The 26,402-nt window shown below is 37.7% G+C and overlaps 1 protein-coding gene across 1 annotated transcript in view; it reads left to right on the forward strand.

The window, feature by feature from the left end:
• The window catches only part of NEB (nebulin), a 202,298-nt gene that overhangs the window by 64,050 nt on the left and 111,846 nt on the right, over positions 1-26,402 (forward strand). The window contains exons 47-61 of the mRNA XM_049615651.1: positions 776-1,087; positions 1,228-1,434; positions 2,147-2,251; positions 3,242-3,349; positions 8,215-8,526; positions 8,714-8,917; positions 12,142-12,246; positions 13,671-13,778; positions 14,130-14,441; positions 14,882-15,085; positions 15,604-15,708; positions 15,795-15,902; positions 16,890-17,201; positions 17,500-17,703; positions 18,166-18,270. Of these exons, the coding sequence (XP_049471608.1) occupies positions 776-1,087; positions 1,228-1,434; positions 2,147-2,251; positions 3,242-3,349; positions 8,215-8,526; positions 8,714-8,917; positions 12,142-12,246; positions 13,671-13,778; positions 14,130-14,441; positions 14,882-15,085; positions 15,604-15,708; positions 15,795-15,902; positions 16,890-17,201; positions 17,500-17,703; positions 18,166-18,270 (2,811 nt within the window). The remainder of the gene's footprint in view (positions 1-775; positions 1,088-1,227; positions 1,435-2,146; positions 2,252-3,241; positions 3,350-8,214; positions 8,527-8,713; positions 8,918-12,141; positions 12,247-13,670; positions 13,779-14,129; positions 14,442-14,881; positions 15,086-15,603; positions 15,709-15,794; positions 15,903-16,889; positions 17,202-17,499; positions 17,704-18,165; positions 18,271-26,402) is intronic.

The raw sequence follows: 26,402 nt of genomic DNA on the forward strand, positions 1-26,402 counted from the left end.
TTTCCTTAGCCACTCCTGCAATGACACTTTCTCTCTCATTTTACATACTTGCTCTTCATCTTTCCTACCTGTCCATCCTGATGCCACTACTACATTGTCCTGAAATCTCCAAATTCTTTTCCCTCTATTATGCTGGAGTAATTTGGCTCCCCGAGCTCCTGCCCCCTAACTCACACACTCAAACTCACAAGAGACAGGCAGAATAAAAACTTTCCATGTATCAGGATCCTCTCTCTGTAGAAAGAAGTTGAGTGATAAATAAAACTTCTTCCCCATTATGCCAGTCTTAAGGGGAAAGGAGTTCTACAAATACAAAGCTACTCTAAAACGATATCCCATAACTAAGCCTATTCTCAACCGTAAAAGGCTGGCTGATGATTTCTTAGGGCAGCATTAAACTGCTTAGAACATTCTGCTCTTTTCACTCATTTGCCCTACTGAAGTTCTCTTTGACACTAACAACAGAGTATGTGTGGAAGGCAGTGTGGTATATCATCACAGGCTCTGGGTTCTAATACTTAGTGACCTTAGCAAGCCACTCACCTCCCTGGGTCTCAGCTTACTCACCTGTAACATTGGGGCAGTAATAATAACTTTGTAATCTACCTCACAACATATAGTTGTGAGTAGCAAGTTACACAAATAAATGTGAAAAATGTGTTTTATAAACTGTAGAACTCTACACAAGTATCACTTTTTATAAATACAGAATATTGACACTAGAATTCTTCTAGTCAAAAGAACTGCTGTAACAAATATTCTAATTTTTTCACAGTATAAATACAAATACAATTATGAAAAGGAAAGGGGGAAAATGTTTGGTTTCCGTAGTCTTGAGGATGATCCCAAGTTGGTCCATTCCATGCAAGTGGCTAAGATGCAGTCTGATCGAGAGTACAAGAAAAACTATGAGAAGACAAAGACCAGCTATCACACTCCTGCTGACATGCTCAGTGTCACAGCTGCCAAGGATGCTCAAGCCAACATCACCAACACCAACTACAAGCACTTGATTCACAAGTATGTCCTCCTTCCAGATGCCATGAGCATCGAGCTGACCAGGAATATGAATCGCATACAGAGTGATGTAAGTCTCTCTTTTTTCTGGGTGATGGTTGGATTCCTAGCCCAGGAATGGAGATCACAGTCTTCTATACTTTTGTGTCTAAACTGACAAAGGTAAAGTAATTGATAAGGTGAAGGAGAATTTGTCTCTTCTCTTTATAGAATGAATACAAGCAGGATTACAATGAGTGGTACAAAGGGCTTGGCTGGAGTCCAGCTGGTTCCCTAGAAGTGGAGAAGGCCAAGAAAGCAACTGAATATGCCAGTGATCAGAAATACCGCCAGCATCCCAGCAACTTCCAGTTTAAGAAACTGACTGACTCTATGGACATGGTTCTTGCCAAGCAGAATGCACATACCATGAACAAGGTAGGCAGCCATCCTTCTATTCAGGTCCTTCCATACAGCTCCCAGGAAGGCAGGGCTAACAGCCTCTGGTTCTTGTTTGGGGAATTTGGTTGGAGTCCACCACTTCTGGGCAGTGACAAACAGTTCCAGAGCATGTCCCTATATCATTTTCTTCTGCCGACTTCTTATTTCCCCTGTTTGGTTTTGGGTTTTTATGAGAGAGAGAGAGAGAGAGAGAGAGAGGGAGAGAGAGAGAGAGAGAGAGAAAGTGAGCGAGTGCATGAGCGCAAGTGCAGAGGGCAGAGGGAAAGAGAGAGAGAGAGTCAGTCTTAAGTAGGCTCCACATCCAGTACAGAGCCTGATGTGGGGCTCAATCTCACTACTGTGAGATCAGGACCTGAGCTGAAATCAAGAGGTGGACACTTAACTGACTGAACCACTCAGGTGCCCCATTTCCCCTGAATCTTATCATTGAGTTACAAATCATTTGTTTTTTAAAATTATTATATGTTAAGTATTTTTAATCCATTCTAGAAGATAGACCTACAATATTATTTTTAAAAAATCTGAGTTTGTTTTTAGTGTCTTTTCTGAATCATAAGCGACTTTAGTTACTAAAATTAATCTAATTCAAATTGAGTGCATTCAAATGGTCTGTTAAGTTTTTTTCTTTCCTGTGGGTCCTAAAAAGCTATTCAAATTTCAAATGTCTTTTTTCCCCCTAACTTCCTAGCACTTATATACCATTGACTGGAACAAAGATAAAACCAAGATTCATGTGATGCCAGATACACCAGATATTTTACAAGCCAAGCAGAATCAAGCTATGTATAGCCAGGTAAAGTTATAGAAAAATTTGACTTAAAACTAATTAAACTTATTAAATGATGTAATGGTAAATAATTGATGTAAATGCAGAAGGAATGGAAATGAATGACTCACACTGGCTAACTAGAGATGCTGCAAAATATGGCGGTTAAAAGGAAGGGCTTTAGCTGTGACTCTTTTGCTCCATTGGAGAGAGGCACTGTGCCTGTGTGATTTATCTCCGTACTCCTTGTACTTGGCACAGAATAGGAAATCAATAAATAATGGTTGAAAGGAAAAAATTGCATCAGACAGACCTGCTTTGGGTTTTGGCTTTTATGAATTATATAACATTGGGTCTAAGCCTTAGTTTCCTCATTCCTAAAATTGGGACCATAATAATGCTTATGACATTAAATTAAATTGCTGTGAAGACCAAATGAGAAATTTCCATGGAAGGCTCCCCACACAGTACCTGTGTTGAACACACACTAAGTCTGGATGACTTACAACTATTTTTATTATTATCCAGTTTTAACCCCCTTGCATCTATTCAATAAATTTCATGCATAAAGATGAATTCATTTATTGTGCCTCATAAAAGGCTTTTCAGTATCTACTACTTTTATCACTTAGATGATCAAAATTTTGTTACCTGACTTTTTTGGTTACCAATTTTTTTCACATCTGTGATTCAAATAGTGAGCCCAGACTGTACTTAACAGCAGGAGGAAAGTACCTAATATACTTGATATGCCCATATTGTGTCTGAACAGAAAAGCAACTCTAAAATTGTATATGTATCTCATAACTGAGTGTATTCTCAGAGTCAGAAAATTGAAGCAAAATCCTGTAATGCTAAGTCAGTGCTTCATAAAAACAGCTTCATTTGTTTTTATCCATATCTTTAGAGATAAGGGAGATGATAGAATCTGACGTCTACTCTCTAGGTAAACTGTTATTCAGTAACTCATTGGGGTTTTAGTATATACTGAATAATGCTAAATTATTTAATTTCCAGAAACTCTATAAACTTGGGTGGGAAGAAGCTTTGAAGAAAGGATATGATCTCCCAGTTGATGCAATTTCTGTGCAGATGGCCAAAGCTTCAAGAGACATCGTTAGCGATGTAAGTACTTGTTTGGCTTTTATGATATGTTATCTGAATCAGGTATCTTAATGCTGGTAACTATTTTTACAGATGGGCCTTACCTTTCAAAATGCAATACTATTTCTTCATCTTCTCTTATCCTCTTAGTTTACCAAAAATTCACTTTTCTTTCTTACTGATCCAGTATCAAAGAAAGGGTTTCTTCAATAGAGGTTGAGTCAGAGGACCTATAAGAGCCATTGTCACACTAACAATGAAGCAACAGAAAGACAAATAAAGAAACTGATCCCATTCACAATTGCACCAAGAAGCATAAAATACCTAGGAATAAATCTAACCAAAGATGTAAAAGATCTGTATGCTGAAAACTATAGAAAGCTTATGAAGATATTTGAAGACGATATAAAGAAATGGAAAGACATTCCCTGCTCATGGATTGAAAGAATAAATATTGTCAAAAGGTCAATACTACCCAAAGCTATCTACACATTCAAGGCAATCCCAATCAAAATTGCACCAGCATTCTTCTCGAAACTAGAACAAGCAATCCTAAAATTCATATGGAACCACAAAAGGCCCCGAATAGCCAAAGTAATTTTGAAGAAGACGACCAAAGCAGGAGGCATCACAATCCCAGACTTTAGCCTCTACTACAAAGCTGTCATCATCAAGACAGCATGGTATTGGCACAAAAACAGACACATAGACCAATGGAATAGAATAGAAACCCCAGAACTAGACCCACAAACGTATGGCCAACTCATCTTTGACAAAGCAGGAAAGAACATCCAATGGAAAAAAGACAGTCTCTAACAAATGGTGCTGGGAGAACTGGACAGCAACATGCAGAAGGTTGAAACTAGACCACTTTCTCACACCATTCACAAAAATAACCTCAAAATGGATAAAGGACCTGAATGTGAGACAGGAAACCATCAAAACCCTAGAGGAGAAAGCAGGAAAAGACCTCTCTGACCTCAGCCGTAGCAATCTCTTACTCGACACATCCCCAAAGGCAAGGGAATTAAAAGCAAAAATGAATTACTGGGACCTTATGAAGATAAAAAGCTTCTGCACAGCAAAGGAAACAACCAACAAAACTAAAAGGCAACCAACGGTATGGGAAAAGATATTTGCAAATGACATATCGGACAAAGGGCTAGTATCCAAAATCTATAAAGAGCTCACCAAACTCCACACCCGAAAAACAAATAACCCAGTGAAGAAATGGGCAGAAAACATGAATAGACACTTCTCTAGAGAAGACATCCGGATGGCCAACAGGCACATGAAAAGATGCTCAACGTCGCTCCTTATCAGGGAAATACAAATCAAAACCACACTCAGATATCACCTCACGCCAGTCAGAGTGGCCAAAATGAACAAATCAGGAGACTATAGATGCTGGAGAGGATGTGGAGAAACAGGAACCCTCTTGCACTGTTGGTGGGAATGCAAATTGGTGCAGCCACTCTGGAAAGCAGTGTGGAGGTTCCTCAAAAAATTAAAAATAGACCTACCCTATGACCCAGCAATAGCACTGCTAGGAATTTACCCAAGGGATACAGGAGTACTGATGCATAGGGGTACTTGTACCCCAATGTTTATAGCAGCACTCTCAATAATAGCCAAATTATGGAAAGAGCCTAAATGTCCATCAACTGATGAATGGATAAAGAAATTGTGGTTTATATACACAATGGAGTACTACAGGGCAATGAGAAAGAACGAAATATGGCCCTTTGTAGCAACATGGATGGAACTGGAGAGTGTGATGCTAAGTGAAATAAGCCATACAGAGAAAGACAGATACCATGGGTTTTCACTCTTATGTGGATCCTGAGAAACTTAACAGAAGCCCATGGGGGAGGGGAAGGAAAAAAAAAAAAAGAGGTTAGAGTGGGAGAGAGCCAAAGCATAAGAGACTTAAAAACTGAGAACAAACTGAGGGTTGATGGGGGGTGGGAGGGAGGGGAGGGTGGGTGATGGGTATTGAGGAGGGCACCTTTTGGGATGAGCACTGGGTGTTGTATGGAAACCAATTTGACAATAAATTTCATATATTGAAAAAAAAAAAAAAGAGCCATTATCCTAAGATGCTATGTTTGTAGACATTACAAAGAAACCAGAGATTTCAGTTTTCCCCTGCTTGCCTGAAAACAATTTCCTGTTTTCTATTTGTCTATTTTAGACAAATCCAAAGTGCCAGTTAATAAATCAAACTCAATAACCTGATGTTGATAAATTTTTATATGCACATATTTAAAAATTAGCTGCCAGTTATTTTTATTTAACCCATTCTTGCATGTAAATAATTCTAAAATAGCTAGGGGCATAGAAAATTCAGGAAGTTTCAGGAATTTAGGTTTAAGGTCCAGAGGGCTTAACTTTCTGTTGGGTATTTGTTCTCCAAGGCCACTTTTGGTTATGATTGAAAAGGGTAGTTAATTTGGTAAATAAACTAGGTGTAATTCCTATTGACTAATTAAATGTTTATAAATATTTGACTTAGATATTCTGTGTATAGATAAACATGTCATTATGTTAATTCTAAGAATTAGCCTCAAAAAATCCAGAGAAATTTGGAATTTCAGAGGGAAGAACTACCTCTTAAAATCTTTAAAACAAAACAAGGATTTGGGCTGGAGAAAGTATGTCTAAAGACAGCACCATGAATTCTAAGAATATAAGGGCAAATTCTGTTTACTTTTTTCAAGTTTTTATTTAAATTCTAGTTGGTTACCATATATGGTAAAACTGGTTTCAGGTGTAGAAATTAGTGATTTATCACTTACATGTAACACCCAGTGACTCTCTTTAAATCAGTTAATTTGTGGCATTCCAGAAATGTTAGAAATTAATTAGATGATTTATTATTACTTATTGGCTTGCGGGTCAATTCCTTATTTAAATGAATCGATATACTGATGAACCTACAGCAATAATGATGCTTGAATGTTCCCCCAGGAACATTTAATGTTATGTACTCCCCATTAGGTGAAGATGATTTAGAAACTGAAGAAATAGCATCAGTGATTTTCTCACTACATATTTGATAGGACCTAATTTCTTAGGTAATCTTTTGAAATCTTCCCCTAAAATTAACTTTAAGTGAACTTTCCCCCCATTGTAGAGATTATATCTCCTCTCAGTTTCAAATGGTTTTCATATTCTATAAAATTTAAGGAAATTAGAGCTATTTTTATGAGTACTTAATTTAATAAATTAGAATCATAGATTTTGGTTAGAGGATAACATGAAGGCTATTTAATTCAGTCTCCTACTCAGTGTCCTGCCTTCTCTCCATCTCCAAAAGATGGCCGTCTGGTCTATGGATACATATGCATATAAGAATTTTTGTGTCCTTCAGGGCAGGTCATTTCCTTGTTAGAGCATCTCTAATTTTTATTATATAGTTCCCTATTTTCAACTTGAATATGTTATCAATCAACTCTAGTTCTGTGTTCTGGAACATCACAAAGGAACTTATTTCCTCTGCCACCTGATATCTCTTCATATTACAAGTTTCTTATTCTCCTTTGGTTTTAGAGTTATAAGTCCTACAATATTCTGAATATTCAATATTCTTTAAAAGTCCTTCACTCTACCTGTGATTTATTATATTTTTTTCATTACCCCTCTCAAGATTGGGCCCCAAAATGTAGTGTTGTTTTCTTGTTATAAGAGGTCAGGTCAGAGTAAATGAGCTTTTTTTCTTCTTTTTTAATTTTCTTAAAATAAAATTTTTAAAAATATTTATTTTGGGAAGAGAGAGAGACAGAGTGCAAGCAGAGGAGGGGCAGAGAGAGAGGGAGACACAGAATCTGAAGCAGGTTCCAGGCTCTGAGCTGTCAGCACAGAGCCCGACATGGGGCTTGAACTCCTGAACTGTGAGATCATGACCTGAGCTGAAGTCAGAAGCTTAACCAACTGAGCCACCCAGGAATACCCACAGTAAATGAGTTTCTGACCTGCTTTTATCTGTGTCCCTACAGAATCCATGACATTACTTTTATAAGAAATTTTATAAGATTGCCCATATCAAGCTTATAGTCAACTTAAACTTCTGAGTATTTTTAATATACATAACCATGAAGCTGGGTAGAACCCAAGAGAGTAGAACCTAACTCCATGAAATGTAATGTGCGCTTGGGCATCTAGCATCAAGTAAATGCTATCATTACTGTCATATTATTGTCACTATTACTACTGTCATCCAGCATTAATGCAGGTTTTTCCCAATTGATCTAAATACTGGATTTCACTTTTCTTAAATTTATGTAATTCATTTTGACACATCTTAGCAATATGTTGAGGTCTTGTGGAGTTTTCTTTCTAATCTAATATATTTAGCAATTTTTAGCTACATGTGCATGAAGATATGGATCCTGAACAGGACAAGTTTATAGGACATAACCATATGGCAAACCACCAAAAATCCTACTGCTTAATAAATTCATCTATGCTATTAGGCTTGTTCATAAAATCCTGAACCTTCCTTGTTTTTCTGCCATTCAGCCCATACCTTTCCATCATTTCCATAAAGCTATCACAAGAGCTTTACCTTTGTTTATCACAAATATTACCCTGAGGTCAATATACACAATGTCTAGCATATCATGGCATATATTTTTGCCCTTAGTTAGAATTAATTTTTTATCTTAACCTCTCTTGATAATGAACTATGTTGCATTTTTTTTTAGAAGCCTCTAGGTCAGTTTTCATATTTCATACTAAGTTAATATGGACATCGCTTTTCTCACTTCAGTTTTGGAAAATAAACATGCAAATAAAGCAAATTGAGTTTTTAATTAAGCTCAAATTGTTGAGCTTCACTTGACCTCTGTTTATGCTAATAAAAGAACTGTTTCCTTTGATTTCAGTTTAAATACAAACAAGGCTACCGCAAACAACTTGGCCACCATATTGGATTCCGGAGCCTGCAAGATGATCCAAAGCTTGTATTGTCCATGAATGTAGCCAAGATGCAGAGTGAAAGAGAATACAAGAAGGACTTTGAGAAGTGGAAGACCAAGTTCAGCAGCCCAGTGGACATGTTAGGAGTGGTGCTGGCCAAGAAATGCCAGGCCTTAGTCAGTGATGTGGACTACAGGAACCACCTGCATCAGTGGACATGCCTGCCTGACCAGAACGATGTTATTCAAGCTAAAAAAGTTTATCAACTACAGAGTGAGGTCAGTTTATTTTTAATTCAATAGCTTATATGTTGCCACTTGAGTAGCTATTTAGTCAGAGACAGAGAGTAAAAAGAGGAATTATTGTTGAATATCTAAAGTGCATCTGTTTGTAATACATAGAATCACTTGAGTTGTAGGTCCAGATGAGGATGGGGTTTTGATGGAGTGCCTTGTATTTTCACAGAATCTGTATAAGTCTGACCTTGAGTGGCTGAGAGGCATAGGATGGAGTCCCCTGGGTTCTTTGGAGGCAGAAAAGAACAAACGGGCTTCAGAAATCATCAGTGAGAAGAAATACCGTCAGCCTCCAGACAGAAACAAGTTCACCAGCATTCCTGATGCCATGGACATAGTTCTGGCAAAGACAAATGCCAAAAATAGGAGTGATGTGAGTAACTCTTTAGAAATAAATAGGAAAATTTATAGTACCTGATACCTGGTAGGAGCTCAGTAACATTTGCTTAATTAATTAGTAGAATAGCATAGCATATCATACCGCGTGGCACAACATAGCATAATGTTTAATACTTGGTTGCTTCATTTGAATTATCAACTACCCTGTACTGGATCATGTAAAATGAGTTAGTACCAATTTTTGTCACCTAAAGCTTTCTTTCTTATTTACTTGCCTTTTCTCTATTTATCCATCCATCCATCCATCCATCCATTATGAAAATGAGAAAACTATTGAACATACTTTTTTTCTTTGAAATTTGAATGCATTAAAGACCTAGATTTTGTGTTGTTGTTGGGACAGAGTGTTGAGAGGGCAGTATATTGAGTACTTTGCACAAACGAAGTAGAACTGTTAAAAAGAGTGTATTTTCTGCCAGGTGATTATAATGCATCTTGTTAAGCTGAATCAAGACAAGTAAAGAAGACATATACATATGCATACACATATACATATATGTATATATACCATATGTGTGTGTATCCCATCTTCAAGTTATTTCCTTCCCCAGCACTGACACCAGTGTCTAGCATGTAACTCTCAATATTTATTGAATAAAATAAATGAAAGATAGTAGTGTAGAGTAATTCTATGCCAAGAAGGGGAAAGATTACTCATCATTGTTCATTGAGAAGCATAACTCTGAAAATTACAGAAAGTTGAATTATGTGCACTGAGATTCTGGAACTGATAAGAAAATTTAAATTTATATATAATAATTGGGTCTTAGAAGAATCTGAATACTTACAATATCTATATATTTTACACATATCATATAAATGTTTATATAAAACTCGTAACTAGTTTACAATAAGCATTTGATAAATTGTAGCTGCTCTTTTCCCAATCACCCCCTCACAGACTCACAATGTTTACACCCAAAATCTATAATAAATGCTAACCTGTTAGTTTTATTGTAAATATTCAAGTTTTCATCTCTTCTCTCTGTTTTTATGATGGCAACTTGAATCCAGCAAGCTAATAAAGCAACAGATTTATGTAAAACATCTCCCCTTTTGGAATCCAAGTTTCTTTGTCTCCATGAAGCAGAGCTGTTTAGAGAGCTCTGAACTAATAAGGTGGCTAAGAGAAAAACCCTCGGTCATGAAGTTTATCAACATTAATGTCTCACAACAGACCTCTTCAACAGTGTGCCCTGGTTGTAGGAGGGCTAAGACACTGATCCCCTCAGGCCTCAGAAGAGGGCCACTTGATCCTTGAGCCTACTCTCTGTCCTTTTGAATAGACCCATACTTCTATCTCAGTATAAACAAATATTAGCATTTTCTCTGTTTTTCAGGGATCAGGGCAGGGGTTGTGGTGAGAGTGACACATGCCATTGAGGAAATGGTCCCGTTTAGTGGTTCTCAGCCAGGTATATTTTTGTCCCACAGGGGACATTTGGCAATACCTAGAGACCTTTGCCGTTGTCACAACTTGAGGGTGGCATGCTACTGGCATCTAGTGGATAGAAGTCAGGGATGCTGCCAAACATTCCAGAAATGTACAGAACAGCACCCCTGCAACCAGGAATCCTCCAGTACACAACACCAGCAGTGCTAAGGCTGAGAATCTCTGGTCTTAATCGGAAAGGTTAGCACATAACCAGGATAAACATATGTGCAAATTCACAAGCCTTGCTTTGTTTTGGTCCTGAAGATCTTAGCTTCTCTGGACTATGTAGTAAGCATGTTCCGGAAGGAGAAAAGTACCAGCTCCTGTACCCCACGCTGCATGCCTCAAGGGGAAATTGGCAAGTCCAAAAAACCAGTGAGAGTTCCAAAATTGTGTATATTGAAATAATTTCAAGTATACAGGAAAGTTGCAAAAATAGTACAAATAAACATATATATATATAGTAAATACATAAATATGAATATAATTATGTATATATATGTATCTTCACCCCAGTTCTCCAATTGTTAGCATTTATCGCATTTGCGTCCCCCCCCACTTTCCCTCCTTATTTTTCTTTCATAAATATGTAAGTTGCTTTATGATGCCTCTCTATCTCTAACTATTTCAGTGTGCATTTCCTGAAAACGAGAACATTTCTCTCACCTAACCACAGTGCGACGATCAAAATCAGGAAATTAATGTTGAAACAATACTAGTCTATAGAACTTATTCAATTTTACCACGAATGTCCTTTACACAAAATAAGAACTATTTTCTGACCCAGGGTTCAGTCCAAGATCACACACTAAATTTGCTTGTGTTATCTGTAGTCTCCTGTCATCTGGACTGGCTCCTCACTATTCCTTTGCCTTCTAAATCCCTGACATTGGAGAAGAGCATGGGCCAGTCATTTTGTAGAATCTCCCTCATTTGGGTCTGTCTTTTGTTTCCTCATGATTACATTCATGCTTTGTACTTAGCAGGACAACACATGTGGTATCTTCCTCCATGTGTCATATCCAGTGATACAAGATACCAGTCTGTTCCATTACTGATCATTTTAATTTTGGTCATTTGGTTAAAATGGTGTTACGAGGTTTCTCCACTGTCAAATTACCATTTTATCTTCTGGAATTGATCAGTATCTTGGGGGAGATTTCTCTGACAATGTAGGCATCCTGTTTTTCATCAAAATTTTACTCCCTTGTGTTATTAAATCAATGAGATTTTTGTTTGAGTTCCCTTGTCTTCTGTTGAAGAAAGAGGATGGCTCTGGGACATGTAAGAGATTTTGGATAAATTCCATACCAAATTCTCTTGGGATCCTAATCCCCCCAGATTATTATAAGGTATAACCATAAATAATAAAACGTAGAGAATGCAACTTCCTAATTTCTAGATATACCTTGAATACATCTTCTTTTGAGAAGGGAAGGGCTATTTCCCAATTAAACATCAAAGGAGACTTTTATAATCAGATGGAGAATTTCTGCTTTATTTGACGATCTTGGCAAAGACTCTGATTACTTGGGTTGATTTCTAATGGGCAGGGTTATTTGTAAATTTGAAAAGGTAATCCACACTTTATATTTTGAAAGGCAGTTATTCCCCAGACAAATCAAAAAATACTGTACCTATTTTCTGCTTATGCTGTCAGTTAAAATGCTTAATTCAGATGAATTTAGTAATCCTGTTTAAAGTTAACGATGTCATTGACTAATCTAACAAAACTGCTGAAAATCTCTTGTTTCACATTTTAGAGACTTTATAGAGAAGCTTGGGACAAGGACAAGACTCAAATCCACATCATGCCTGATACACCTGACATTATTCTGGCTAAAGCAAACTTAATCAATACAAGTGATGTAAGTTTCCAAATTCAGCATGTATTTCCAGAAAGATCATTTTAATTTCCTTTAATATTTATTTTATTTCTCAGAGAGTGAGTGAGAATGAGTGGGGGAGGGGCAGAGAGAGAGGAAGACCCAGAATGCAAAGCAGGCTCTGAGCTGTCAGCACAGAGTCCAACGTGGGGCACGAACCCATGAACCGTGAGATCATGCCCTGAGCCGAAGTTGGACGCTTAACCTACTGAGCCACCCAGGCGCCCCCAGAAAGCTCATTTTAATTGCTTCTAAGGCAATGAATTTATTTGGAAGTAAATTTGAATGTCTGAATCATTTTAATTAATAAACTACAAGTGACTTAGATTTCTTATTTAGTGGCTTTTAACTTGAATATCTAATTGGTACTCCCTGTCTCAGGCAGAGTTGAGGGTGTGTGCTCTCTGTTCCTTGTAGTCCTTTATTACACATATCATCGTAATGTAATGGTTTATATTGCTCTCCCATATATGGACAGGTATTTATCAGAGTCAGAGACAATTTGTGTTGTTGGTATTGGGCCTGCAGTGTTTAGCTAGTATAGTCCCAACACACATGAAATTTCAAATGAACAAGCATTAAAAAACCATGTAGGAGAATTCTATTTTTATTTTTATCATCATCATAGCATGATCTCCAGAAATCTGTAGGTGTAAAAATTAAATATTTTAAAGACAAATTCTAAACTCTAATAGAAAGACCTTAACATTAAATAATGTTTTAGAATAATGCCACAGATCACTGAAATATAAACACATTCCAAGATCAATAGGCATTTTAAACAATCTGGTTTCTGGATAAAATGCATTAAATTTTCACTTGTTTCATTATGTAACAAATCTGGAGAGACAAATTGTTTCACTTATACTTTTTAAATTCAACATTTAAAGTTTCCTCCCCAAAATCTTAGATTTAAAAAATTATGAAGGATTTTGTTTCCTACCTACAGATGCGGATCCTGCTATGGGCAACCCTATGTTGTAAAATAGACTATATTTTACAATGTCGTAGCTACATGAAAGAGACAGCCCATCAGGCGTAATTTTTCCCCACTAAAAGCATTGCTCTTTTCTAACAAAAACTTCTAATGAAACACTCCAAGGTAATTGGAAAATGGCACCTAAATGATGTTTTATTTCCTTTCTCTATCAATTTGCTTCTGCCTCATACACTGAAGTATTTGGGAAGAGCTGAGATTTAATTTTGTTGATCTGGGTAATTGAAGAGCTTTAAAGTTTAAAATAGGATCTGTAGCAATCAATGGGCATAATTTCCAATTACATTGGCATATTCTAGAGCAGATACTATTGTCGGGGATTCTTAAAATATTTAGCATGTTGCATTCATTCTGCTATAGTTGTTTATGGAAAACAGTTTTTCTCAAAGTGATTTTCATCTCTTAACAGAAACTCTACCGAATGGGTTATGAGGAGTTGAAGAAAAAAGGTTACGATCTTCCCCTTGATGCCATACCAATCAAAGCAGCAAAAGCATCTCGAGAAATTGCCAGTGAAGTAAGACTTTATCCCCTGTTTATACTGATTTGATTGCAATTTATCACTTTAAAGCATTCTCACTTTAATTTTAAATTGAACAGAATCTTCCAAGGAGTAACAAATTAAAGCAGAGTAAAATGATCCCAGAGAGGTAGGGTGGGATGAAGATAAACTCAGGTATTTGTAGCTGGAATTTGTGTGAAGTTTATTATAAATGAAACTTGTAGCGTGAGTTAGCATTTAATATTTCTCCTCAAAAAACTTAAACCTGTGGTTCTCTAGGCTTTGTGAAATATTGGGAGTTAATGTGCTTTGTAATTGCAACATAAGTTAATCTTGAAAGGTTCAAGACCTATCTTTTTCCTTTAGTACAAGTACAAGGAAGGCTTTCGCAAGCAACTTGGCCACCACATTGGAGCCCGGGACATCAAAGATGACCCTAAGATGATGTGGTCCATGCACGTGGCCAAGATCCAGAGTGACAGAGAATACAAGAAGGACTTTGAGAAGTGGAAGACCAAGTTCAGCAGCCCAGTGGACATGCTGGGCTTGGTGCTGGCCAAGAAGTGCCAGACCTTGGTCAGCGATGTGGACTATAAGAATTACCTACATCAGTGGACATGCCTGCCTGACCAGAATGATGTCACCCATGCTCGGCAGGCCTATGACCTCCAGAGTGATGTGAGTCCAAGATTTTCCTTTGACCAACTAAAAACCGTGGCCGCTTTCCTAAGAATCAAATTTTCCCTAAAGTAAGGGGAGTTGAATTTACACAACTGAGTTCTATATCCCTAGATTAATGCCCACACCCTATCCAATCCCCAAACATCTGGAGGCACCATTACCCCACAGAGAAAGAGCTGGCAGAGCCCCCATTGCTTTGGTTAAAGACTCTGATATGTTGATCTAGAAGCTTTGGATCATTCTTTTTGTGCTGCCATTTTAGATGTTTTCCAAAATATGCTTCTAATCTGAATTTTCCATCGATTCATAAGACATACCAAAATTTATAAATGTCCCAAGCATTCAAGCATGAAAATGTATAGTAAAATATAATACATAATTTTATTTCTTTAGGGGCATATAATTATGCTTTACTGGTTTGTCACTTATAATTTCAGAATTTGTACAAGGCTGACCTTCAGTGGCTAAGAGGCATTGGCTGGTTACCCAGTGGTTCTCTTGAGGATGAGAAGAACAAGAGAGCTTCCCAGATTTTGAGTGATCATGTTTACCGCCAGCATCCAGATAAATTCAAGTTTTCTAGCCTTATGGACTCCATACCAATGGTTTTGGCAAAAAACAATGCTATTACCATGAACCATGTAAGTCTTTTCTTCACTTGAAGGGGGTATTAGTGTGTGTGTGTGTGTGTGTGTGTAAACATGGTAATCTGTTTCTATAAAAGGAAAACCATATTTAATTCTTTTGCTTCCATATTAAAGTGGTATTTAAGTGCTGTATGCTTCTTACTGATATGAGACATCTAGGCCTAAAGGTGTCACAAATACAGGGGTGCCCAGGTGGCTAGTTGGTTAAACATCTGATTCTTAATTTCAGTTCAGGTCAATATCATGATCTCACCATGTGTTGGTTCGAGCCCTGTGTCAAGCTCTCTGATGACAGTGCAGAGCCTGCTTGGAATTCTCCCTTTCCTTCTCTCTCTGCCCCTTCCCCACTCACTCTCTCTCTCTCTCTCTCAATAATTAAACATTAAAAATTTTTTTTTCTAAAATACCAACTCACAGAGTAGACTGTCCTTACTCTCATTAAGAATGAGATTTTTTTAATGTATCTATTCATTACTAGCCTGTACTAGTCACATCTTTTTTGTTTGTTTTAGCGCCTCTATACAGAAGCTTGGGATAAAGATAAAACCACTGTCCACATTATGCCAGATACCCCTGAAGTTTTACTAGCTAAACAAAACAAAATAAATTACAGTGAGGTAAGTAATATATTCATGGTACGTGATGTATTTTGCTTATACTGCACTTTATGAATCAAACCTATGATGATCTATGTCTTTCTCAGAAACTATATAAACTTGGCCTAGAAGAAGCCAAGAGGAGAGGCTATGATATGCGACTGGATGCCATTCCCATCAGGGCAGCCAAGGCCTCCAGAGACATTGCAAGTGAAGTAAGTGCACCTGAAAAGTTCTTTGCCTTGGCTTTGGCTCAAAGATTGCTTTCTCTCTCCTGGTTATATAGTAGGGCAAGTAAGCTATGAGGTTAAAGTTCTTGCTAACAGTCTTTTTTCTAAGTAAATAGTTTTTAATAATGGTAATGAAATTCTCAACACAAAGGTATGATTGAGTCCATAGATGCATTTCAAAATATTGTCCATTTCCTGCTGAATTAAAGCATTAGATACTTGACTATAGTTAGACATCCTTTGGGCTTTTCCACCTGATATAGTCTTATATACAATTGAACTCATTGTAGGATTCCTTCAGAAAAAAACCGCATGCCTTATGAACCAGTGAACCTACAAGGGCTGAGGGAATGGGACACATTATTCATAGTCCATCCACACGTACCATATGTTTACTTCTGTGTCCAGTGACTGGTTGCCAATATTTATTTTAAGTGATGGCTTGGCTCACGTTTCTAGAAATGTTTATCCTTCTATTTCATTAGTTTATAAAGTCAAAAATATTTTCTTTATTTCCAAAATATGGGAAGGTAACCATCATAATTGAAAAGTGTTCAATAATCAGAGAAAGGTTAAAAGTATTAACATATACCAACATAATGTAATACCTGCTGCCATTAAAATTCATGTTTGTAGAGAATATTTAATGACACAGAGGAATCCTTATGCAATAAATGAAAAAAGCAGGTATATACAATATGACTGCTATTCAGTTTTACTCTCTGTCATACACCCACACACACACACTACAAAAAGCAGTTTTATAATGGTTTTCACTGAATGGTAGAATAATGTCTTTGTTTTCTTTTTTTGTGTACATATATGTATTCTTTATTTTCTAAACGGTTTACAAAGTGCATGTATGTATATGTTCAAGAGGAAATCATTATATTTTTAATGAACAGGAAAATTGGGGCCTAGTAATTGCTTTTTACTAAAAGCTAAAATAGTTGTCTGTATTTCTTCTTCTAGTTCAAGTACAAAGAAGGCTATCGTCAACAGCTTGGCCATCACATTGGTGCCCGAGCAATACATGATGACCCCAAGATGATGTGGTCCATGCATGTGGCCAAGATCCAGAGTGACAGGGAGTACAAGAAGGACTTTGAGAAGTGGAAGACCAAGTTCAGCAGCCCAGTGGACATGTTGGGGGTGGTCCTGGCCAAGAAGTGCCAGACCTTAGTCAGTGACATAGACTATAAGAACTACCTGCACGAGTGGACATGCCTGCCTGACCAGAATGATGTCATCCACGCTCGGCGGGCCTATGACCTCCAGAGTGATGTTAGTATCTGAGAATCATAATGATGTGCAAAGGTAGGAAATCAGTGAATTAACACCCCTTGGAGAAGGTAGCAATAGGTGGAACCAAGCTTACCAGCTCCTGCAAGGCAGGAATAGCATTTCTTCTTTCCTTGTGAGTATTAATTATTTAACCTTCCAGACCAAAAAGGAGTATTGTCTGATATGCTGCCTGTCCATTAAACTGAATTTTCAAGAGTATTCTTTATTTCATATCGTTTAGATGAAAATGTTTTCCCAATGCAAAGATAAAATTTTACTGACTATTTTGTGTCAACAGAATATGTACAAGTCGGATCTCCAATGGCTGAGAGGCATCGGCTGGGTTCCTATTGGCTCTTTGGATGTGGAAAAATGCAAAAGGGCATCTGAAATTTTGAGTGATAAAGTCTATCGCCAGCCTCCAGACAGATTCAAATTTACCAGTGTGACTGATTCTTTGGAACAAGTGTTAGCCAAGAATAATGCCATTACCATGAACAAGGTGAGGTTTCAAATTCAGAGAACCAAGGCAGGACTCCTGACAGCAAAATCAAAGAAAAAGAAATATAATCAAGAAAAGAAAGAAAGCATTTATCAACAAAAGACTATCTATCTATCTATCTATCCATCTGTATCTATTTATCTGATATATGTGTCATTTATATTTAGTATTTACTTCATTAATTCTTTATGGTTTTGAGAAAAAGACATTTTTATGGAAGATCATCTTTGCATAAAAGATATTCTCAATTTCCTTTTGTTAACATACATTTCAGATTATCATAAGGCACTCAAACATCTGTTCTATGAACTGATTACTTGAAGATGTATCTACCATACATAATGTGTATAAAACGTACAACCTTTTGTTATTTTTGTTTATAAAGTTCTTGTGCCCCTGAAATTCTTATTAACTACACACTGAATTTTTTTTCCTGATGACATTACATATTTTCTTTGATAGCGTCTATACACGGAAGCCTGGGACAAAGACAAGACCCAGATCCACATCATGCCAGACACACCAGAAATTACGTTGGCAAGGATGAACAAAATCAACTACAGTGAGGTAGGAGCAGATACTAATTCTATGAAGTTTGCATGCGATTTCTGATTTCAGTTAATCTGTCCAAGGTGATGTAATACTAAATAACAATTGTATAAAAATCTTTTTTCTTGGTTGGTGTGAATAGCAACTCCTGCATTTTTGAATCCTCATCCTAAACATCAAACTTCAAGTAATGCAAATGATCCCTTACAAAGTGACAATTATAAGAACTAATGATTTAAGCAGTAACCATAAGAATAATCAAAACTTTTTCTTTTATTAATTTGTTTAAATTGGGAAATTAGCAATAGATTGTACATTTATCTCCTCCTAATGCCGTATCACTGTGCTATATCTATCTTCCATATATGATTTCCTTTTTCCAAATTGTGGTTTAAAGTCAAAATTTAAGATTTTTAATGTATAAAATTAAGTCAGGAACTAAAATTACAGTATTATCAAATAACACTGAGAGAAAGAAACAGAAACAGGGGATCTGCCAGGGTATATATCAGTGAGTCCATTTCCTTTCCACCCTCTGTGAGCATGGAGCCATGTACCTTCATGTCAGAACCACAGATGTTTAACCCAAGAGGTCATCCCCTCTTCTACTACAAGAGTCCCCACCCAACAGGTTGTCATCCTGCCTTTGCTTAAGTGTTGTTAGTGACAAGGAATTTATCTCCTGAATCAGCCCATTCATTCTGAAAAATTCCATTAGAAGATGCTTGTAATGTACGGAGTCAAAGATTTCTCTCTGCTGACTTCTGTAGTCTTCTGAGGCTGTGCAAAACCAACCTCTGCCAACTCCACGGAGATGAGGATAGCTACTCTGGTGCCTCCCCTGCCACCTCACCCCAAGTTCTCTTTCTAATCCAAACATCCACAGCTCCTGGGCATTCCTCACATGACACTCCTGCTAGAATGTGACCCTCCAAACCAAACAAAATCCTGCAAGTATAGAATATAGTTGACATCATATTGCCTCTTACGGACGTTTGGCCTCCATTTCTGCACCCTGTGCCTCAGGGCACATTGGCAGCAATATCACTGCCAGGGCACATGGAACTTGGGATCGACTGAAACCCTAAGACATTTTGCATGGGCTTAAGCTAGGGTTCCTCTAGCCTGAATTTACACATTTGGCGACTTAAATTCAGTTGAAAATCAGTTCAAAGATCAACATTTATCTCTGTGCAATTTCTTCTTCTTAGATTAAGCCTATTGGTTTAAGCCCGTGGAGATTGTTGTGAATCTGATTTTTCTGTCAGCTGATGTATGAGTTATTTCTCTCAGCTTTGTGCTACCAGCAAAGAAAATATTGTTTATTTGAAAACATAAGTCAACAATGTATTACTCTTCTGCATGACATAAGTTAGAGGATTTAGCTAGATGAGCCACCCTCTTAATTCATTTTATTTTGGGGAGTGCAAACTATAATTTTAGCACTTACGTAACTAACTCTCAATTGTCACCAGAAACGAAAAACATCCAGTCCTACTTGCAAAGCAAAAAGGAGTGAATTTTTTAGCAAAACCTATGATATAAGTCCTGTATTGTTACAGGAAAGCATGTATTGCATGTGTTAGAATCTCAGGAGACAAAGAGCCTCTGTAACTAGCCACTCAGCATTTCTGGAATTCTGGACTCTATCTTTGCTGCAGAAGTTCAGAGATGCTGTAGTGTGCTGTTGGTTAGAAGAGACCCAGGGAGAACGCCCTGAACTGAATGCCTAACCTGCCTGATCTGCTTTCTCGGGCTTTTCTCTCTCAGCTTAGTTCAATTCTTTTGTAATTTTTATCTCATTGAGGATAGGAAGACAAAATACAGATTTGATTATGTCACTCTCCCTCAAAGTTTATTGATGGTTTCCTATTTCCTGTGGAATTAAGCACAAACTTATTTTAGCACCAAGCCTTCAGTCCAACTCCAGATTCTTTTCAGTCCTCTCTTGTACTTGTCCCTGGCACTGCTCCCCCCCCCTTCCTTTGACACCCCTGCACCATCACTTCCTTGTGCTTTGATTCCTGCAACTCCCTCTGCCCCTGACTCCCATTCCAGTCTACTGAAATCATACTCATCACTCAAGGTCCAATGCAAAGATCAATCCCACTGCAGGAACTTTCCTGATTCTTAATTTAGGATTAATTACTCCTTCCTGGAGCTCTTTGCTAATAATATGGTTAAATCACCTCTATTGGTAGCCTCCTCTGTGGGTTATCAGTCTTTCCATAACTTCCCCCTGCAACCCTGATGATGGGAGAGACCTCATACTCATCTTTGATTCCCAAGCACCCAGCACATTCACAGCACACAGTTGGGGCAGAATAGGTGTAGAGTGAATTAATTTCCATGATCAAGTCTTTGCCTCTTATCCACATTTTGCCACCTTAAGCCCATGAGTTTCAGCTTAATTTTTTAGATCTCTTCAAAACTGATTCATGAGGGGGTACCTGGGTGGCTCAGTCGGTTAAGCGTCAGACTCTTGGCTTCAGCTCAGGTCGTGATTTCATGGTTTCATAACTTCAAGCCCCACATCGGGCTCCATGCTGACTGCAGAGCCTGCATGAGATTCTCTTCTCCCTCTCTCTCTGCCCCTCACTGACTCATGCTGTCTCTGTCTCTCTCAAAATAAGTAAACTTAAAAAAAAACCTGATTCATGGTTGTAACAAAAAATTTTGAAACAGTGGGTAATATTTATGTTTCGGTAACTCAAGATAAGTTTTAAAATACAAAACAAAGCTGCAGTGTTCTATATACGTATCATTTTTAAGTCTTTAGCAAACAGTGCAAAGGCTTAGACCTCTCAGAATAAGATTATTATAGGCACCTAGCTGTGTAGAACTTGGTGAATTATTTTAGGCCCCTGTCAGTTTTTGGATATGAAAGTCAACATCTAACTGATGTATAATTATATATTTTTTTGCCCAAATTTAGAGTCTGTACAAACTCGCCCATGAAGAAGCAAAGAAGAAAGGCTATGACCTGCGAAGTGATGCCATCCCAATTGTGGCGGCCAAGGCCTCCAGGGACATCGCCAGTGATGTGAGTTTCAGTGTTGCCCCAAGTATATAATCAGTCTGAAGTGACACTTATACTGAACTAAATCTTCAAAAAGAACTTTCCTCACCCTTTGGAAATATGTCCTAATGTATTTATATGGGCTTTTTCAAAAACCTAGTTTTGAAGGAAGTGAAAAATTCGATGTTCAAAAAGCAGTTTATAATTTTTAGGATACAGTATGTTCAATGAAAACTGACCCACCAAAATCAGAGAAAGATCCATTAATGGAAATTATTAGAGTACAGCTGCAAGCTTGGAGATCTAAAAATTAATGCCGTGCTTATGGAAAGTATAACTCATAAACTTAAGTACTCCCAGTGAGAATCAGGTCGTGTCTTTGTATAACATTTTAATATATAATATTCACAAAATTCATATGACACTTGACTTTATAATTCACCCTTCTAAGATTGAAAAAGAAGGCAGTTGATCTATACCAGAGGTGATTACTAGCCCAAGCTTGCACCCTTAATAACAGCTCCTGGCTGTCTAGCACAGGTTGAATAAAACCATCAACCTTTCATGGTGTCTCAGAAGATTCTTGAGGAACAGACCACTGCTCTAAATATCAAGGCCCACTATTTTGGAATATGATAATTCGCTGCCCATGATGTTGTGTTAGTGATTCCCTTTAGTTTATGTGTGTTGGACTGCCCCCACAAATGGATTTATGTCAACCATAATAACAGGAATAACTAGGAAGTGTTGAGAATTCTATGCGAAGAGCTTGACGTGCATTATCTTACTTACACTTCATAACTATCCTAGGATGTAAGTATTGTCATTATCCCTGTTTTGTGGGTTGCTTAAGCCACTTGTCTAAAATCAAACTCCTTGTAGGTGGTGGAGTTGAAACTCCAGACAACCTCATTACTTCCTGTTGTACCATATCGCCTCCTGCTGACCCATCTATACTTTCTTACTTAGTTATCTTTGAGACTAGAGGCATGTGTTTTGAATAACTGGCCCAGATCCCAGGACATCATTGGACTTGGAATAGTAAAAACATTCTTGGCCTATGTGGGGGTAGAACCCATGCATTTTCTGGAGCATGCTCTAACCAGTTGGACTGCTACATCAGCTTTACTAGTATAATAATACTAGTATTATATCAGTACACTAATGGTATACTATTACTTTATGATAGTATAGTAAGTAACTAGTATACTAATACTAAACTAGGTCCTTGACATAGAGTACTTCATCCTTCTAGGAACCAGGTACCCATTCTATGACTTATTATGCACACCATGTTACCAAGTGCGACTCTTTCCTGACATACTTTTAGTGCCTAAAATTCATTTCTCCAAGTTCCCTTATTCAAATGGCCTTTCCCCCTGTGAGCACTACCTGCCTCAAGAATTATTCCTTATTACCAAGCCATAGGTGATTTTGAATATGCACTGCAATTATACAGATTCCATCTATTTTCTTAGCTCTATAAGCTTCAAGCGTAAAGGTCAGGATAGCAGCTTGAGTTAGTGCTTATTAGAAAAAGTCAACTTATAACTTTGACGTAAGCAAGGTGATTTTGCACAGACTTTTGACCTTCAAGGGCTTATGATAAAAACCTGATTTGTGTGTTTTTGTGTTTTTGTCTCAGTACAAATACAAAGATGGTTATCGCAAGCAACTAGGCCACCACATCGGAGCCCGAGACATCAAAGATGACCCCAAGATGATGTGGTCCATGCATGTGGCCAAGATCCAGAGTGACAGGGAATACAAGAAGGACTTTGAGAAGTGGAAGACCAAGTTCAGCAGCCCAGTGGACATGTTGGGGGTGGTCCTGGCCAAGAAGTGCCAGACCTTAGTCAGTGATGTGGACTATAAGAACTACCTGCATGAGTGGACATGCCTGCCTGACCAGAACGATGTCATCCATGCTCGGCGGGCCTATGACCTCCAGAGTGACGTGAGTACAGCATCTATAAAAGAGCTGTGTTCAGCTATATAAAAGTTATCCTTTATATGCAACCCATTGGCATACTTAAGCTAGGATTTATTGATCAGTGAATGAGATTTGAATCAGTGTATAGTTTTATTGCTTTATTATGTGTACATTTAATAGGCTTTATAAGGAAGGGAAGTTTACAAACTGGATTTGGTCTTTTAAAAACAAAACTGGAATTAAGCAATGTTCAGAGTCCACCAGGTGGAGACATTTTCTTTTATTTTTTTAAAGGGGTAGAAACAACACATTTTTATTAAAAAAAAAATACTCAATTTTTTTAGCTTCTTTGCAAACCAGATAAGGTTATAATTAGTAGAATTCTAATGCCTGTTACGGTGCTAATTGTTATTATTATGAAACAAAAGAAGTTGCTGTATTTGTAAGCTATTGGATCAGTTCACTGACATTTTCTTCTCTTAGCACAGCTCTCTGTAGAGGGGTCACATGGTAGCTAGTGCTGCTGCCTTTAATATCAAATCTGGGTGTGAAAAGCACGTTTCCTACAGCACATAGTTTACAAATGTTTGAAGGGATTCTTTAAGCATTAGAGGATTTTGGAAAATAAAGTTAATTTTTAATTTATTTTATATCTATGTTTAATTATTTTAATTAAATTAATTTTTAAAATTAATTGGCCATTACTAAAAACTGTACAGCCCACCTGTGAAAATGCCCACATTTGTTCTGTAGTTTTTGACATACAGAACCCTGTGTTTTGCAATTGTGTCTGAAAAGAAAAGCTTTGCCTGCACATGAGTTAAAATGGTTAATGCCACCCATGGAGTTGACAGCATTGACAGACTGCTTACATCTGTCTATTTGTTGAGTGCCTTTTCAAAATCAATTTCCCCCACACTGTGATGGGGCCTTAATGGTTATTTGAAAGTTAACAGTCATTGGAAAGTTAAAAAGCACTCCAGAGGTATACAATGTTATTGCTTTCATTCTTGCTGTTGTTATTTAGGGAGCAATCCACATAGTAATCCATTAGGCCAATTCCAATAGGCTTTTTGTGTAGACTGCAAAATATCAATCTGTATTTTCTTAGTTGCTGTTATGGGTAAAATCCTTCAAATGAGCTGGGCAAAGGTCCAATTCCTTTGTTGTGAAGTAGTTAATACTTAATGGGTTAACAAAAATCCTTAGCAGAGAAATGATGTAAAATAAATTGAGAGAGGGATGCTTGGGTGGCTCAGTCAGTTAAGATACTAGCTCTTGATTAAAGCTCAGGTCATGATCTCACGATTCAGGAGTTCAAGCCCCACATTGGGCTCTGTGCTGAGAGCTCAGAGAATGCTTGGGATTCTCTGTCTCCCTCTCTCTCTGCCCCTCCCCCCCCCGAAAAATAAACTTAAAAAGAACACAGATTTTTGTTTAAAAACAACAAATCAAGAGAGAAAGGTATGGAAAGACAACTCTGGAAAGAAGTCCATCTTCTTTTTTTAAAAATTTTTAATGTTTATTTTTTAGAGAGAGAAAGAAAATGAGTGGGCAGGGGAAGAGAGAGAGGGGGACAGAGGATCCAAAGTGTGCTCCATGCTGACAGCAGAGAGCCCGATGCAGGGCTCAAACGCACGAACCGTGAGATCATGACCTGAGTCAAAGTTGGATGTTTAATCAACTGAGCCACCCAGGCACCCCAAGAAGTCTACCTTCTTGTCCTGAGAACTTGGTGGAAAGAATCTGGGGCCTTGGACCAATGAAATGAGCACCAATTGCCCTGAGCCTCAGACAGTGTTAAAGCCATGAATTTCTGCCTCAATGTATCAGGGGCTCTACATCATTATTATATATTCTTTTTTTGTTGTTTATTTCTAAAGAGCTCTACAGATATTTTGAAACATAAGAAAAAATACATAGAAGGCAATGAAATCCAACATAATCCAACCACTGAAAAAGCCCACTCCTGCTCATGTAATTTATCCACATACGTTGTTTTATGTTTTCCTTCGTGTAATGTTATATTAAGTACCTTTGTACAAGTCATCAATATTCTTTAAAATAAGACTTTTAGTAGCTGCAGAGAATTTCATTTGACTAGGCCTCACCTTTATTGTTGGACGTATCTGTGGTTTCTCCCACTCTGGGTTGGCATTGTTTTCCTGTACACATGGGCATTATAATAACATTCACTGAACTGACGGTAATTTGGATCAGTCCTGTCCTTACCACCAGAAATATATGATCACTTTTTGTTATGGCTAGGAGATGTTTCTGGGTCATTTTTGAACATAGCGCCTCCTTTAGTCTAACACAATGAGCTTATTTTCCACGAAAAGACAACTACCAGTATTGTATGTTATTACTGATGCATTGGCATTTTTACCATAAATCTTTTAAGTCTTGCTGAAGAGTTTGTTCCATTTTCGTCTTTACAGAACATTTACAAATCAGATCTCCAGTGGCTGAGAGGCATTGGCTGGGTCCCCATTGGGTCTGTGGATGTGGTCAAGTGCAAGAGAGCTGCGGAGATCCTGAGTGACAACATCTACCGCCAGCCTCCAGACACGCTGAAATTTACCAGTGTGCCTGATTCCCTGGAACAGGTGCTGGCCAAGAACAATGCCATCAATATGAACAAGGTGAGCCCCAGCTACCTCAAGCTTCTCTAAGATGCCAAAAGATGCTATCATACTCTAACGACTAGTGCAGTTAAAATTATCCATTGAAGTGTGTGTAGGGTCATATTTATCTCCTAAATTATATACTCAAAATCCTCTAATTTCTGTTATTCCCAATTTTAACTTTGATCACTAGTGTTACAACTCAAACCTCCAATTTAAATACCTTGTATCCAAGTTCGGTTTGTTTTTCCTAATTAGATTAATAATAATCATGCTTAACTTTTTATAATTCCCATTTCAAATAGTATTCTATCAACATCTTCTTTGGCAGCGTTTATACACAGAGGCCTGGGACAAAGACAAGAGTCAAGTTCATATAATGCCTGATACCCCGGAGATCACGTTGGCACGGCAGAACCAGCTCAACTACAGCCAGGTTAGGGCAAACTCCTGTGGTGCAGCCCCACACGTATTATTGTTGTCACTGTTTGTTTTCCTGTACTTGCTTCTATGGAGGTTGCTGCTGTGCCACAGCAATCATGGTGCCTGTGGCTCTGTGACGTGAACACTC

Source organism: Panthera uncia, assembly GCF_023721935.1.
Source record: "Panthera uncia isolate 11264 chromosome C1 unlocalized genomic scaffold, Puncia_PCG_1.0 HiC_scaffold_3, whole genome shotgun sequence".
In the NCBI taxonomy this organism is placed as follows: domain Eukaryota; kingdom Metazoa; phylum Chordata; class Mammalia; order Carnivora; family Felidae; genus Panthera; species Panthera uncia.